Consider the following 13,335-nt stretch of genomic DNA (forward strand, 5'->3'; position numbering starts at 1 on the left):
GGAACCCCCCGCCAAAGCTGCGGCTGTGGCCCCAGAGCTCAGAACAGGGCCTAACAAAGGGGTGGGGGTCAATTGGACATCCACCCGCCTTCTGCCACATCGCCTCACATGGAGGGTAGGAGGGCAAGGCACGGGCATCTCCTCCACCACCTGGTCAAGAAAGACGTTACCTGGGCACCTGGGTGGCTCAGTCGGTTAGGTGTCTGACTTTAGCTCAGGTCATGATCTCCCAGTTTGCAGGTTCGAGCCCCGCATCGGGATCTGTGCTGACAGCTCAGAGCCTGGAACCTGCTTTGGATTCTGTGTCTCCCTCCGTCTCTCTCTCTGCGCCCACCCCACACACGCTCTGTCTCTCTCTCAAAAATAAACATTAAAGGGGCACCTGGGTGGCTCAGTCAGTTAAGTGACGACTTCGGCTCAGGTCATGATCTCACGGTTTGTGAGTTTGAGCCCCACATCAGGCTCTGTGCTGTCAGCTCGGAGCCTGGAGCCTGCTTCAGATTCTGTGTCTTCCTCTCTCTCTGCCCTTCCCCAATTCGCACTCTGTCTCTTTCTCTCAAAAGAAATAAAACATTAAAAAAAAACAATTAAAAAAAAAAAAAAAAGATGTTGCCTGAGTGGTCCACAGCCAAGAAGGAAGCGCTGTCCCCTAAGAAACTTTGGAGGGGCCTCTTCAATCCTGTGGGAGACACGGGTTCCCCAAGTGTGCCTGCTAAGGAGGGCCCTAAGGAGGGTCTGCTTAGCTGTCCTCGTACCACGTGTAGCAAAGGGAGGAGGGAAGGCCCCCAAGGGAGGTGCCCTCCATTCCAGGCCCTGGAGCCTGATACCCTGTGGCGGCTTCCCAGCCAAGCTGCAAGGTGACCTTGCTAGACAGACCCAGGAGGCTCCTGACTGTGCAGCCAGTGGGTTTTGTGGCAAAATCTGGACAGTGTCTGGCTTAGGTCCATAAATGGAGTGATGCAGGGGCCAGCAGCCCAAAGGCTAGGTCAAGGGTAAGATGGTGCTGAGCAGATGGAAACAGGCCCAATTCAGGGCCCTCAGTGCCCAGAGAGGAAGGATCTCCCACCGTCCCTGGCCCCCAGGAATGGCTGTCCCCTGCTGAGCACCAACCGGCCAGCTGTTAAAAGGGGAGCTGGCACAACTGGATACATCTGGGCCTGGGCAGGAGAGGCTGCCCCACGGGACAAGGCTGGCACAGGAGCTCCTCTGGTGATGGACAAGCCCGTACAGACGGAGGTGGGACTGTGGGCATTAAGGCCCTGAGAACCGCCCACTTAAGGGTTGAAAGACTTTTCAGTCTCCACAGTTGCCACACATGACTTTATTTGTGAAGCCCCGGGCACAGCCCAGACACACAAAGAGCACAAAGGGGAAAGCACAGAGCGTCAGGGGGCAGCTCCAGCCCAGTCCCCACCCTGTCTGGGTCCTTTAAGAGCACCCGAGCTGCAGCTCTAGCTCAGTGGGCCCCGCCCCTGCCCCTGGGCCGGAGAACAGACTTGGGCCAGCCAAAGAGCCCCCTCCAGCATGGCCCTCGGGCCAGTCACAGCATCTCAGCAGCCAGGAGCAGGCCCCATGGGTCTGGAGCCAGCATCATCTACCCGCGACTCCTGCTCCTAGACACCCAGTGTTGCCACTGGCTTTTCTTCCTGTCCACGTGGCACGGGAACCAGGGCCTTGCCTTCTACTGATTGCCCCACAGGCTGCAGAGATCAATACAGCAGGGATGGACGACGGGGATGACAATGGCTTTAGGACCAGGGCTTAGTGACAGGAAGCAAAGGCAGCACTAAGTGAGCAGCCCCAGGCAGGGCATGAAGCGCAGCCGGCCACAGCACAGAGGGAGGGGACAGTGCACAGACCGCAATTCCCTAGGCGCTGGCGCAGCCCAGAAGGGTAAGGAAGGCAAGGTGGGAGGGGACCGCCACGGGGCCTGGAGCTGGAGGCACGCATCAGCAGAGCGCCCTCAGGTGGTAACAAGTTTAATGGCAGAGCAGCTCTCAGCCCTTTCATGGGGGTGGGGGGGGGCGGGGGGCGGGCCAGCTCCCCTCCAGCGGGACCAGGAACAGTCCAGCAGGGAGACATTAAAAACCCAAACCCCAACAGGAAGCACACACCTGCACACACACCACACCGACACACATACTCAGGGACTGACATGATGCACGAGACAAAGACCCTCCCTGCCTCTGGCCAGAGTCCTTCATCTGAGTCCCTTCCCAAGTCACTGGTTCAGGCCAAGGGGTGGGGAGAGGTCGGTTTCGCATCTACACCTTGTACAGCGTCTGCAGCAGGTTGTGGCGGGCAAAGGAGCAGGCCTCCAGGGCACCGTTGGGCCTGTGGGGAAAGAAGGGTCAGTGCAGGGGGTGGGAGGGCACGACACACACCACTGGGGCCCAGGGAGTTCAGGCTGCAGCAGGGCCAGTTTCCCACCTATGGAGAGGGAGTGGGGGCCATTTCTGAGGCTAAAAACATGCCAGCATCCAGTTTTCTAACTTTCAGGACGACTTTTCCAGGAGGCGGGGGCGGGCGGGAGTGGGGGGTGAAGCTCAGAGGCGGCAGCACACCCAAGGCCGCTCAGCCCAGACTTGGCCAGAACGCAGGCCTCTGCTCTCCACCAGGCAGCCCTTCCCAGGGCCCTTCCGGTGGGCACAGGGCCAGGGTGTCCTCACAGACCCTACAGTGCCACCTGGGCCCTCACGAGTAATGGGCTGGCCACTGTCACCGTTGAGATCATTAACGTCACTACACAGGAAGAACGTGGGCGAGACATCCAGGGGGCCAGGCGAGCGTGGACCGCAGCCAGGACCCGCAGCCCACAGACACCTTAGTCTAGCGCAGCTGTGGGACCCCACACCACGTGGCCAGGAGTTGAGGGAGGAAAGATGTGCATGTCGCTTCAAGGCCACTCGGTCACCTCAAAGAATATCTAAGGGACAGCTTTTATAAATCCCGTTTTAAAGTGGTATAGACTGAGGCCTGCACTGAGGGCGGGCAGGTGGCTGAAGGAGGGACCTGTGACAGACCAACAAGGGCAAGGGCTTCTTCTCAGAATAAAAGAAGGCCCAAGGGAAGAATGCCGACTAGAAGCTGAAGGGGACAAAAGGAGCCGGACTTTTGTGGGGCGAGGGGGGGGAAGGCAGGGACCAGGGCCACTGACTGGAGATGCTCCAGCGAGCTAAGAGCTGGGGTCAAGGCGATGTCCCCTGCTGTGGGAACAGGCATGGGGAGAATGCAGCTTGCTGGGAAGTCGGGGCCATGAGACGTGAGGCCAGGGTGAGGGCTCACGCTGGACTCTGGCAGAGGGGCCACGCACTCAGCTCTACACCCGTGAGGCTCAAACTCATGACCCCGAGATCAAGAATCGCACGCGCCGCCAACTGAGCCCGCCTGGCACCCCTCAGCCCGGCTTTTCACTCGGGCCAGTCCACCTGCAACAGAATGGGTGGCCTGGGCAGCCGCAGTGGCGACGGGCAGGTGTGGAGGCAGGCAGGTGGGCAGACATGCGAGAGCGTGAGGCCCGAGGAGGCAGTGCTGTGCGCAGGGAACCGCAAGATGCCGCGGGGGCGGAGAGGCCACGGTGCGAACAGTCCCAGAAGCCAGCCAGTGTTCCCCACTGTGCCCCGAGCCAGACCGCCCCCGACACTTCACACACCCAGGCACGACCCGATGGCACGAGCCACACTTACGTCACCCCCACCCCCCCGCCAAGGCGAGGGGGAGTTTGTCGCTCTCCTGCCTCACTCCCACTTCCCTCCCAAAGCACCGGATTCACGGTAAGTACGGGTGGTCAGAGCCCCCAGAGACCACCTCATTCAGCAACTTGGCGGGGTAGACGGGAAGACTGAGGCCTGAGGAGGGCCAGAGGTCGGCTGGGGCTACACGGGGCCCCAGTGAGAGCAGGAGACAAGCCTTCTGACTCATCCCTGGTGGGCGCTGGAGTCTGAAAGCTCCTTGTTATCCAGCTATGGCTACTGCCCCACCAGGGGCCGGGACCCTCCTCCAGGACACGGCCAAGATTTCCAGGTCTCTGGGCATTTGGCATTCACAGGGGAGGGGCCTGTGGCTGCGGAAGACGGGTGTGACAGGCCCCTTCAGCCTCAGCCCTGTCGCTGAGAGAATGGACACAGAACTGCTCGCAGAGACATCCCTGAGTACAGGACCTCGAGCACCAGGGCGACCATGGGCAAACTCCTCCCCTCCTGTGCTGTTTCCTCGTCTGGAAAATAGGGGCCACTCCACGTTCTCTCTCTCAGGAAAAGACACTATTCCTGAGCCCCCTGTCCTCAGCTTGGCACAGGGGAGGAGAGACTGAAACATGGATGCTGAGAGCCCAGGAGGCATGAGGGTCTCTCATAGGCCTGAACGTGCAGGCCAGGGAAGCCTGCACTGACGAGGGGCCTGCAGACGCCGGAACCGGCTGCCGTGTGAGCCAATGAGGGCACACTCACTTGGTCATGAATGCCAGCAGCAGGGGTGCGAGGGCCTTGGGGAAGTAGTCCTGCTGCACCATGTGGTTCAATGCCATCAGAGGGCCATACAAGTTGGCAATGGCCTTGACCTTGTCTTCACTCTGTAAGGGGAACACAGAGCACAAACAGGGTGAGTGAGCTACAGGGTCACCGGGGTTTGGGGTGCTGTGGGTCTCCACCACCAGCCCCCTGCCCAGAGAGCCCCATGGCCAAGGTCAAGCTGAATCCCATCACCAAGGCGAGGCTGCTTAAGCAGACCCAGAGACAGGGTGGGTGACAGGTCCCCCGACAGGACTCAAGGGGTGGGACAGGGTGGGTGGGTGGGCAGGTGTACCCCCTTCCTCCCCTGAAGCTGCACCTTGAGCAGACCCATGTGGATGAGAAGCCTGGTGAGGAAAGCATTGGAGTTGAAGGAGGATGAGCTGAAGGCCTTCTTCATCAAGGCATCTGCAAGACAGAAGCAGCAATGGGGCCACAAAGGAGTTTGGGGCAGCAAATGGCTGGTCACCAGCCAAGGTCACGTAGCTCTGGCACACACAAGTTGGGTCCTGTCTTCTGCACTCATCAGGTGAGCACAGGGCAGCAAACCGTGGTCCCAGGCTGAGGGGACAGCCAGGAGAAGGGCTCAACCTACCAGCTGTGACACCTTGTCCTTCTCATGCTGACCTCACACACTGCAAAAGGGCTTGGGGACCTTGCACAACCAAGGTGGGGCAGGCAGGGGGCAAGGTTAAGTGAGGCAGATCACCCTGGGGGAGATTTCTGCGGTTCTGTAGAGGTGAGGGGGAATGAGCAGAGAAGGGAGGGGAAGGAGTGGCCGAGGGTCTATAGGCACTGTGTGGGCACACACTTCCGTGCTAGGCTGTTCTGGGAAACAATTCAGGTTACTTGTTCCCATCAGTGCTCATGGGGATGGGATCTCAGGGAGCAGACTTAGTGACTCCATCTGGGCCTCGCCAGCCTACCCAGCTTTGCTCCCCACTGACCCTCCTGCCTCAATGCCACCCACAGGGCACCAATCCAGGAGAAAGCATCACGTTTCTCCACTCCTCTCTACTCTTCTCCACGTGCTGGGCCCTTCCTTCCCTGTCTGCCTTCCCAAGTCTGACCACACTGCAGAGCTCAGACATGCGTGGTCAAGTGGAAGGTGACAGGTGCTATGATGGAGGTAACAGGGAAAGGGGTAGCAAGGGAGGGTCATGACAGGACCAGAGATCTTGGGAAGCCTTGTGAAAGAAATGGGAAAGCAGGCATCCTCCGGGTTGCAGGTGGAGGGGACTGTGTGCAGAGGCTCAGATGAGGACAAAAGCTAGCTCTCTCGTGGCCTCTCCTCTGAGAGGACCGCTCCCATCAGGGCCTTGGGGCTGTGACTATCTGGTCTTCCTACAGCAGACGCCTGGCTGAGTTCTAACTGTATGTAACTGTATGGCTTTGGAAAGGCCTCAGTTGCCCCATCTGCAAAAAATAGGAGAGCAGCCAGCCTACTCCGTGGCAGGAACCCAACAAAACAGGTAGGAGGGGGTGGAGAGCAGTACATACTTAAGTGTTGGAACAAGGGGTTCCAGCCACTGTAAATGTCATCTGAGCCCTGATGCAGCAAGAAGGCAGGGCCATCCGTGCCCCGCCCACCCCACGTTACCTACTGCATCTTGCACTGCTGTCCTCACTGTGGCTTCATCCTTAAACACAGACGACACCTTCAGGAAGGCAGAGACCACCTTTTCCGGGTCAGATGTGTCAGTCTGAGAACACAAGAGACAATGGCTAGTCACCAGGGGCCAGAGCCCCAGGGAAGATGTGCCTGCACTCTGCTGCTGGCTTGGCTGGAAGAGGCCTTGGTGAGACATGGGCCTCTGGTGGGCAAAGATGGGTCCTGCCTCGCGCCCACACTGTCCCCTTCGAGCCAAGCATGGTCCGGTCCATGGCAGGTATGCAAAGCATACAGAGGGAGCACATCAGTATTAAAATGGGTTATTCCCGTGACCCAGTGCTCCTCTTCTTATAATCTAACCTGAACAAAATAATCCAGGATATAGGCTAGACGTCATTCAACACAAGGAAGTTTAACTTCACCTAACTTCACTGGGGTGGAGACAGGTGGAAGCAACGTGAATGTCCAGAAACAGTGTCTGAGTGCTATATCCACTCACTGGGGTAGTGGGCATGGTTCCTGACACAGGAGATGGCGAATGGTATTACATGAAAAAGTGGGCCTTTAATCTCATTTGTCAGGGAAAGAAACAGAGAAAACATGAAAAGGAAGTCGGCCAAAAGGCCAAGGTAGCTCTGGGAGCAGACACACTTTATTTCTCCGTATTTATCATTTAACTTCTCTGAAACCCTGCTCTCTCAGGTGTCACCCAGCGTAACAGGGTCTACGCTCGGGGCTGCCCAGAGGGTTACATAATGAAGCCGTGTCTAGGTACTCGGAGCAGTGCCCAGCCAACAGGAGGCACTGGACAGTCACCTCAGTATGAATCAGGGAATGAGGAAGCGAACAAATGGATGAACAAGCCAGCGAACCAACAAACGAGTGAGGCGGGAGCAAGGGGACACTAAAGCACGTGACCTCCACAGGAGCCCTGGGCAGGACAGCTGTTCTAGAACACGGGAAGGAAGCCTAGGTGTGTGCACATGAGTGTGCTGGGCAAATGCCCCAGGTGTCACTAGGTGCAGCAGGCCTGCCCTTCCTGCAGCCCAAGTGTGTTGCCGGTGGCGGGGTCCGCTTCTGGAGGTTGACAGATACACTGGTCACACTCATTTATGTGTATTTTTAAAATGTGGGGGAGGGGCCCTAGCTGGCTCAGTCGGAAGGAAGGGTACGCAACTTGATCTCGGGGTCGTGGGTTTGAGCCCCATGTGGGTCACAGAGACCACTTAATAAATAACACTTGGGAATGCAAGCTGGAGCAGCTACTCTGGAAAACAGCATGGAGGTTCCTCAAAAAACTAAAAATAGAACTACCCTACGACCCAGCGATTGCACGACTAGGCATTTATCCAAGGGATACAGGTGTGCTGTTTCGAAGGGACACACACACCCCAGTGTTTATAGCAGCACCACCAACAATAGCCAAAGTATGGAAAGAGCCCAAATGCCCATCGATGGACGAATGGATAAAGATGTGGTACGCACACACACACACAATGGAGTATTACTCGGCAATCAAAAAGAATGAAATCTTGCCATTTGCAACTACATGGATGGAACTGGAGGGTATTATGCTAAGTGAAATTAGTCAGAGAAAGCCGAATATCATATGACTTCACTCATAGGAGGACTTTAAGAGACAAAACAGATGAACATAAGGGAAGGGAAACAAAAATAATATAAAAACAGGGAGGGGGACAAAACAGAAGAGACTCATACATATGGAGAACAAACTGAGGGTTACGGGAGAGGTTGTGGGAGGGGGGAGGGGCTAAATGGGTAAGAGGCACTAAGGAATCTACTCCTGAAATCATTGTTGCACTATATGTTAACTAATTTGGATGTAAATTTAGAAAAATAAAAAATAAAACAAGTTAAAAAAAAACAGCAAGGAAAAGTGGGCCAGCTGAGCCTGATTAGTATTGACTGGAATTTCTTGCCACCAATAAATTTGCCTATTGATGTCGAAAAATAAATAAATAAATAAATAAATAACACTTAAACGCACCTGGCAGTCCCCACTCCCCCTGACAGTGTCCCCTCCCAATCCCATGCTCTGCTCGTCCCCATCTCCACGGCATGCTGGGCTCAGAGGTTGGAAGCGTGGCCGCCTACCTGCTGGGCTATCAGCACGGAACTCTTGGGCCCAAGGCGCAGCAGCTTCTCTGGAGAGGGGAAAGCCAGGAAAGTGGAGACGTCTGCAGGAGGCGGGGAGGATAGCACGGGAGCTGGCTCCTGAGGGACAGGCGGCACAGGTGGCTCTGTGGAGGTCCGAACCCAGACTCCTCACCCAGAACATGCAACCTTCGCTCTAGGTAGTCAAGGCTCAGAGTCTTGGACTCTTCCTCCCGCTCACGTGCAGCCCCCAAAGGGTGAGGGGCCCGCAGACGCCGGCCCTTGCTGGCTCCTAGCATGGGAGCCTCTGCGATGGGGGCAAGCCACCTCCTTAGGCCAAGCGCCTCCTTGCCATGACATACGACGTCCCGGAAGTGATGTAAGAAGTGCAGGGGGGCCAAAGTGGACCCCACCAGGAACTGGAGTCTAGCCCGGATAAGCACTGCTAGCGAGGTGCCCAGAGAAAAACTAAAAACTGGAAAGTGCCCAGCCACTTGTCAAAATGCTTCCATAAACTAGGAAAAAAGTGAAATTCAACATGAGTGTGGGGGTCCTCGTCCAACATGTGGTTCGTCAAGAGTTTTTAGTCAGGAGCTTATGAGGAAAAGGACACAGTAGCCCTGACTACACCAGCCCTCCTGGCGAGGCGAAGGGACACCGAGTGTTCAAGCTGGACCAGTCTCCAGAAGGGGGGGCTGTCCCTGCAGGTCGCCAAGATGGGTAGGAAAAGAATTTCTATTTATGCCTATTTTTTACTCTCTTCTTTTAGAGATATTTATGTATGTTTCATACTAAACGGTACAGCCGCGTCACATATGCTATAATCACATCATGATGCGTAAGTGAATATACGCATCTGTACTGGGATAAATATAAATATGGATGAATACAGCTATATTGGGATGACTTTTCCTTTTACACTTACAGGGGTGCGCATTCAAAAATAGTCTGCACCCAATGTACTTAAGTGGATTCCACACCCACCGCCCCCGTGAAGATGTCCCAGGACTTCACATTCGAGAACGAGGGCTCTGATCCTGCCAAACGACAAGGAACTCACTCCACTATTTGGGTCCAGAATCTTCCTTGATGGTGTGGATGACTCCTCTCCTTGCCCTTGCTGTGGCTCTTCTTCCTCCTCCTCCTCTTCCTCCTCCTCTTCCTCATCTTCTTCCTCCTCCTCCTCTTCTCCGTCTTCTTCCTCCTCTTCCTCCTCCTCCTCCTCGTCATCCTCACCCTCATCGTCACTGCAGAGGGGAGTTGGCTAAAGCAGACCCTCCCTGCCCAGAGGCCCATGTTGGCTCCGAGGCCTGGATCCACAACCCACAGACCCCAATCAGGTGGGAGGGAGCCTACAGAGGATGGGGGCACCACCGCTCCCAGGGTGAGGGCATGTGGGTCACCAGGGAGCCCGTCATCCAACTCTCATCACCCAGGGAAGCCCATGTTGTGAACACGGAGAAACCACATATCCACCCTCGCCCGTAGTCCCCCACTGGGGAGACAGGAAAGGAAGAGAACAGTCCGTCACAGCTGAGGCCCAGGGCTTGGCATGAATACTGCCCAGGCTGAGACGCCGTATCTCACTGCTCACAGGAAGCTGTGGCTGGGGGGGGGGGGGGGGGGGGGGGGGGGAGGCGAGGGGATGGGGATTTCTGGGACTGTGAGCTCCTCAAGGCCATCTGAGCCCCCAGTTCCTAGCAGCAGCACAGGCATAGAACTGAGGGGACACAAGTGAGGGTCTGACAGGTGAATGAAGCCAACCTGGGGGCCAGAAGGGCAGAGGGAGCGGGTGCTGATGACGCAAACCGACTCCCACCCACACGGAGGAGGCAGCCCTGCCGCCACGGCCATGGCCACAGCCCATGTGGCTCCGCAAACCCCGAACTCCCTGCTCTCTTGCGTCAACCTCCTCCTTTCTGAACTCCGTCTCCAAGTCTGGTTCCACACCCCCATTGCCGCCCTGACCTCACTGCTACCCTACCTCATCTGTCAGCTCAGATCAAAGGTCATCCCTTCACAAGCCTCCCCACCTCACCCACTCCAAAGGGTGACCACTCTCAGACCTTCACCGTCTCTGAACGTACAGGAGCTTAATCATTCTTGGCCACCCGTCCAGCCAGAATGAAGTCCCACGAGTCAGAAACCTTCACTGTCTTATCCTTGCGCCCCTGATGCCTCGCACCGCATCTGACACATACAGGGGCTCAAACAATGGTTCCTAAATGAATAAAAGGAGAACCGCAGCCCACAGCTCCCTACCTGAGGGAGGCCAGCACCTTGGCCATGTTGAAGCCGTCTAGCACCTCCTGGAGCTGCTCGCAGCCTTCTTCTCCCAGCATGTTGCCTGCTCGCGGAGAGGAGGAACGGAGCGTCAGGACGGGCAGCAGGGCCTGCCCGGCAGGCGTGGGCCAAGGCCACCACTCCTATTACCATTGAGGTCCAGCTTCTCCAGCTCAGCCTTGTCGGCCACGGCCTCGGCAACAGCCAGAGCAGCATCTCTCTTGATTTCACAGAACGACAAGTTCAGCTCCTGAAAATAAGAGAAAGGAGTAGAGGCCAGCAGAATCACAGGCCAGGAGACCACGTTCTCCTCTGAAGCCTGTTTTCCCCAAGGGAGGGTAAGGCAGGCTCCGAGCTCCAGCTGGGCACAGTGACAGCGACAATAATAATGCCAGTTAGCTAGCGACGCACCAGGTACTCGAGGCGCTCTCTTACTCTATGCTATGATGACCTCCATTGCTCCCTCCTCCCATTTCCAAAATGAAGAAACTGTGGCTCACGTCACACAGGTGAAGAGAATTGCACAAAATGAGAGCGATGTGGCAGGGCTGAGCCGCAAACCCAGGCCCACCTGGCCTTAAAGACCACACCCCTGCCACCCACGGCGGCAACCCCGAGTGTGGGGGGAGCCCAGACCCGAGGGGAAGACACGGGTGGCGCCGGCACCTTCAGCTTGGGCAGGCCCCCGCGCACGGCATCTGCGATGGCGACAGCACCCTTGGAGCGCACCAGGCAGTCTCCGAAGTTGATCACCTCCACCTGCCGCAAGGTCTTCAGCGTCTGCGAGGAGGAAGCAAAGGCCAGGGTGAGGGTGTAGGCCCCCCAGCAGCCCTCTGAGGGCCAACGGCACACCCCGTGTCAGCCTCCACACTGTCCTCCTCCATCCAGTCTGGCCTTCTCAGCACCTCACCAGCTTTTGTCACCCCCTGGCCTCTGGCTAACCTCCCTCCACTCTACTTCTGTTATATCCAGAACCTTCCTGAAGCATAAATCTGACCAAGTGGCACCCCAGCTTAAAACACTGCATGGCTGCCTAGTACTCACGGGAGAGCCTCAGAATCAGCAAGGCCACGAGTTTTTGCCTCCCTCTCCTATTGTCTGACCCTCAGACACCTCCTGAACCTTGCCTGTTTCAAACCAGGACCCTCTCCCATGCTGCTGATCCCTTCGCCTGAAACACCCCTTTGTCCAAGGTCCATTTGTCTTATACAACTTGGCCAAAATGTGACCTCTTCCAGAAAGCCTGCCCTAAGTCTGATCTGAACTTCCTGTACATCCCCTACACTTGCAGATGCTTCTGCCAATCCCCCACAGCAGCAGGACTAGGCTTTTGTGGAGTCTTAGGGTCCAGCGAGGTCTCGACACCCAAACAGCCCTACATTCACAGCCCTGCACTGTCACAGGCCTCTCCCCTTCCTCCATGAACTAGGGACTCCTTGAAGGCAAAGTCTGACTCAACTCTGCATGGCCCACACTTGGCACAGGGCTGGGCAGTGGACAGGGCTCGATAAATAGCTGATCAAAGAATCAATGAGAAAAGCAGTCGGGCCGGAACAATCTTCCATGCAGATTCTGAGAACTAATCCAGCACCAACAGCTGGGTTTACACAGAGGCAGCTCAGGAGGAAGGCAGTATGGACACTCAGAGCTGCCCAAAGAGAGCGCAGGTAAGCTTCTGACACATGGCCTGTTCTGTAATGTACCCATGAGGTACACATCCGGTGGGTGGGCAGAGCAGCTCACCTGCTGATACGTGCATTAAAAAGACAGCAGCCAGGGGCACCTGGGTGGCTCGGTTAAGCATCCAACTCTTGGTTTCAGCTCAGGTCATGATCTTATGGTTGATGGGTTTGAGCCCCACAGTGGGCTCTGTGCGGAGCCTGTTTGGGATTCTCTCTCTCCCTCTCTTTCTTTGCTCCTCCCTTGCTATCTCCCTCTCAAAATAGATAAATAAGTTTAAAAAACAAAAGAAAGGCAGCAGCCAGACCCTGCTTACTGCTCTCTGACCCTGCCACTCCCGCCTCACCTTGGCCATAGGCACAGCGCCCTTCTCAGTGAAGGTGTTGTCGTTCAGGTTGATGACCCGTAGCAGGGGGTTGATGGCGAAAGCCTGGGCCAGGGCAGTGACACCGGGGTGATTGATCCCATTCTGTGGCATGTGGACCTCCTCCAGAGTCCCGATGATCTGCGAGGGGCAGGAGGGACAGAGCAGAGTGGTGGGCTCCCGAGCTCCAGGGACATCCAGTAGGCAGGAAGGTGGCACTACACACTAGATACGGGGAGGGGCTGCCATCCACTTGGGCACGGGCTTGTCCACGGATATTTTGGGTGATCTCAAAGCAGAACTCTGGGCATGGCTGTATCTGATCCCCTCCATAGCCTCATGAGGGAGACCGACCTGGGATTAGGAACTCCACCAGACAAAGACTAGGGATCAGAAAGGCTAAGTAACTTGTGCAGGGTCACACAGCGCAGAACACAAGTTTCTGGGTCTGGTGTCGTCCACACAGGGAGGACCCTGGATGTTGGCCCAGGAGTCTGCCCTGGTCCTTCTTTGCACACTGCAGCTCCACTGGGCCTGTCTTTCTTGGGGCTCTCCTGCCCTGTTCACACGGTACGACTGGTACCCCACATCTACCTCCTTTTCTAGGGGACGAGGTCTTCCCCAACCACCCAGCCTTTCTTCATCCCAACCTTTTGACACTTCCCTTCTCTCTGCTTGGAACACTCTGTGTCCTTGTTTGTTGGCATTTTCTTGGTAGACTGACTCCTATGCAGTCTTCCTATATACCTCTCATTTTGGATACCTCCTCTCCC

At 56.4% G+C, this 13,335-nt stretch overlaps 1 protein-coding gene across 3 annotated transcripts in view; it reads right to left on the bottom strand.

Annotated features, from left to right (window-relative positions):
- Positions 1 to 1,306: 1,306 nt before the first annotated feature.
- RANGAP1 (Ran GTPase activating protein 1) overlaps positions 1,307 to 13,335 on the bottom strand; it is a 32,182-nt gene continuing 20,153 nt past the window's right edge. For 2 of the 3 annotated variants that reach the window (XM_042993367.1, XM_007079442.3), the window contains exons 7-16: positions 12,545 to 12,703; positions 11,185 to 11,298; positions 10,669 to 10,768; positions 10,498 to 10,582; positions 9,296 to 9,482; positions 8,236 to 8,355; positions 6,109 to 6,211; positions 4,828 to 4,916; positions 4,449 to 4,570; positions 1,307 to 2,334 (exon numbers count right to left, since the gene is read on the bottom strand). In XM_042993367.1, the coding sequence (XP_042849301.1) occupies positions 2,265 to 2,334; positions 4,449 to 4,570; positions 4,828 to 4,916; positions 6,109 to 6,211; positions 8,236 to 8,355; positions 9,296 to 9,482; positions 10,498 to 10,582; positions 10,669 to 10,768; positions 11,185 to 11,298; positions 12,545 to 12,703 (1,149 nt within the window). In that variant the 3' untranslated portion in view covers positions 1,307 to 2,264. The remainder of the gene's footprint in view (positions 2,335 to 4,448; positions 4,571 to 4,827; positions 4,917 to 6,108; positions 6,212 to 8,235; positions 8,356 to 9,295; positions 9,483 to 10,497; positions 10,583 to 10,668; positions 10,769 to 11,184; positions 11,299 to 12,544; positions 12,704 to 13,335) is intronic. The other variant, XM_042993366.1, reaches the window with a different exon arrangement.

The sequence above is a fragment of the Panthera tigris genome, chromosome B4 (genome assembly GCF_018350195.1).
Source record: "Panthera tigris isolate Pti1 chromosome B4, P.tigris_Pti1_mat1.1, whole genome shotgun sequence".
Lineage (NCBI taxonomy): Eukaryota > Metazoa > Chordata > Mammalia > Carnivora > Felidae > Panthera > Panthera tigris.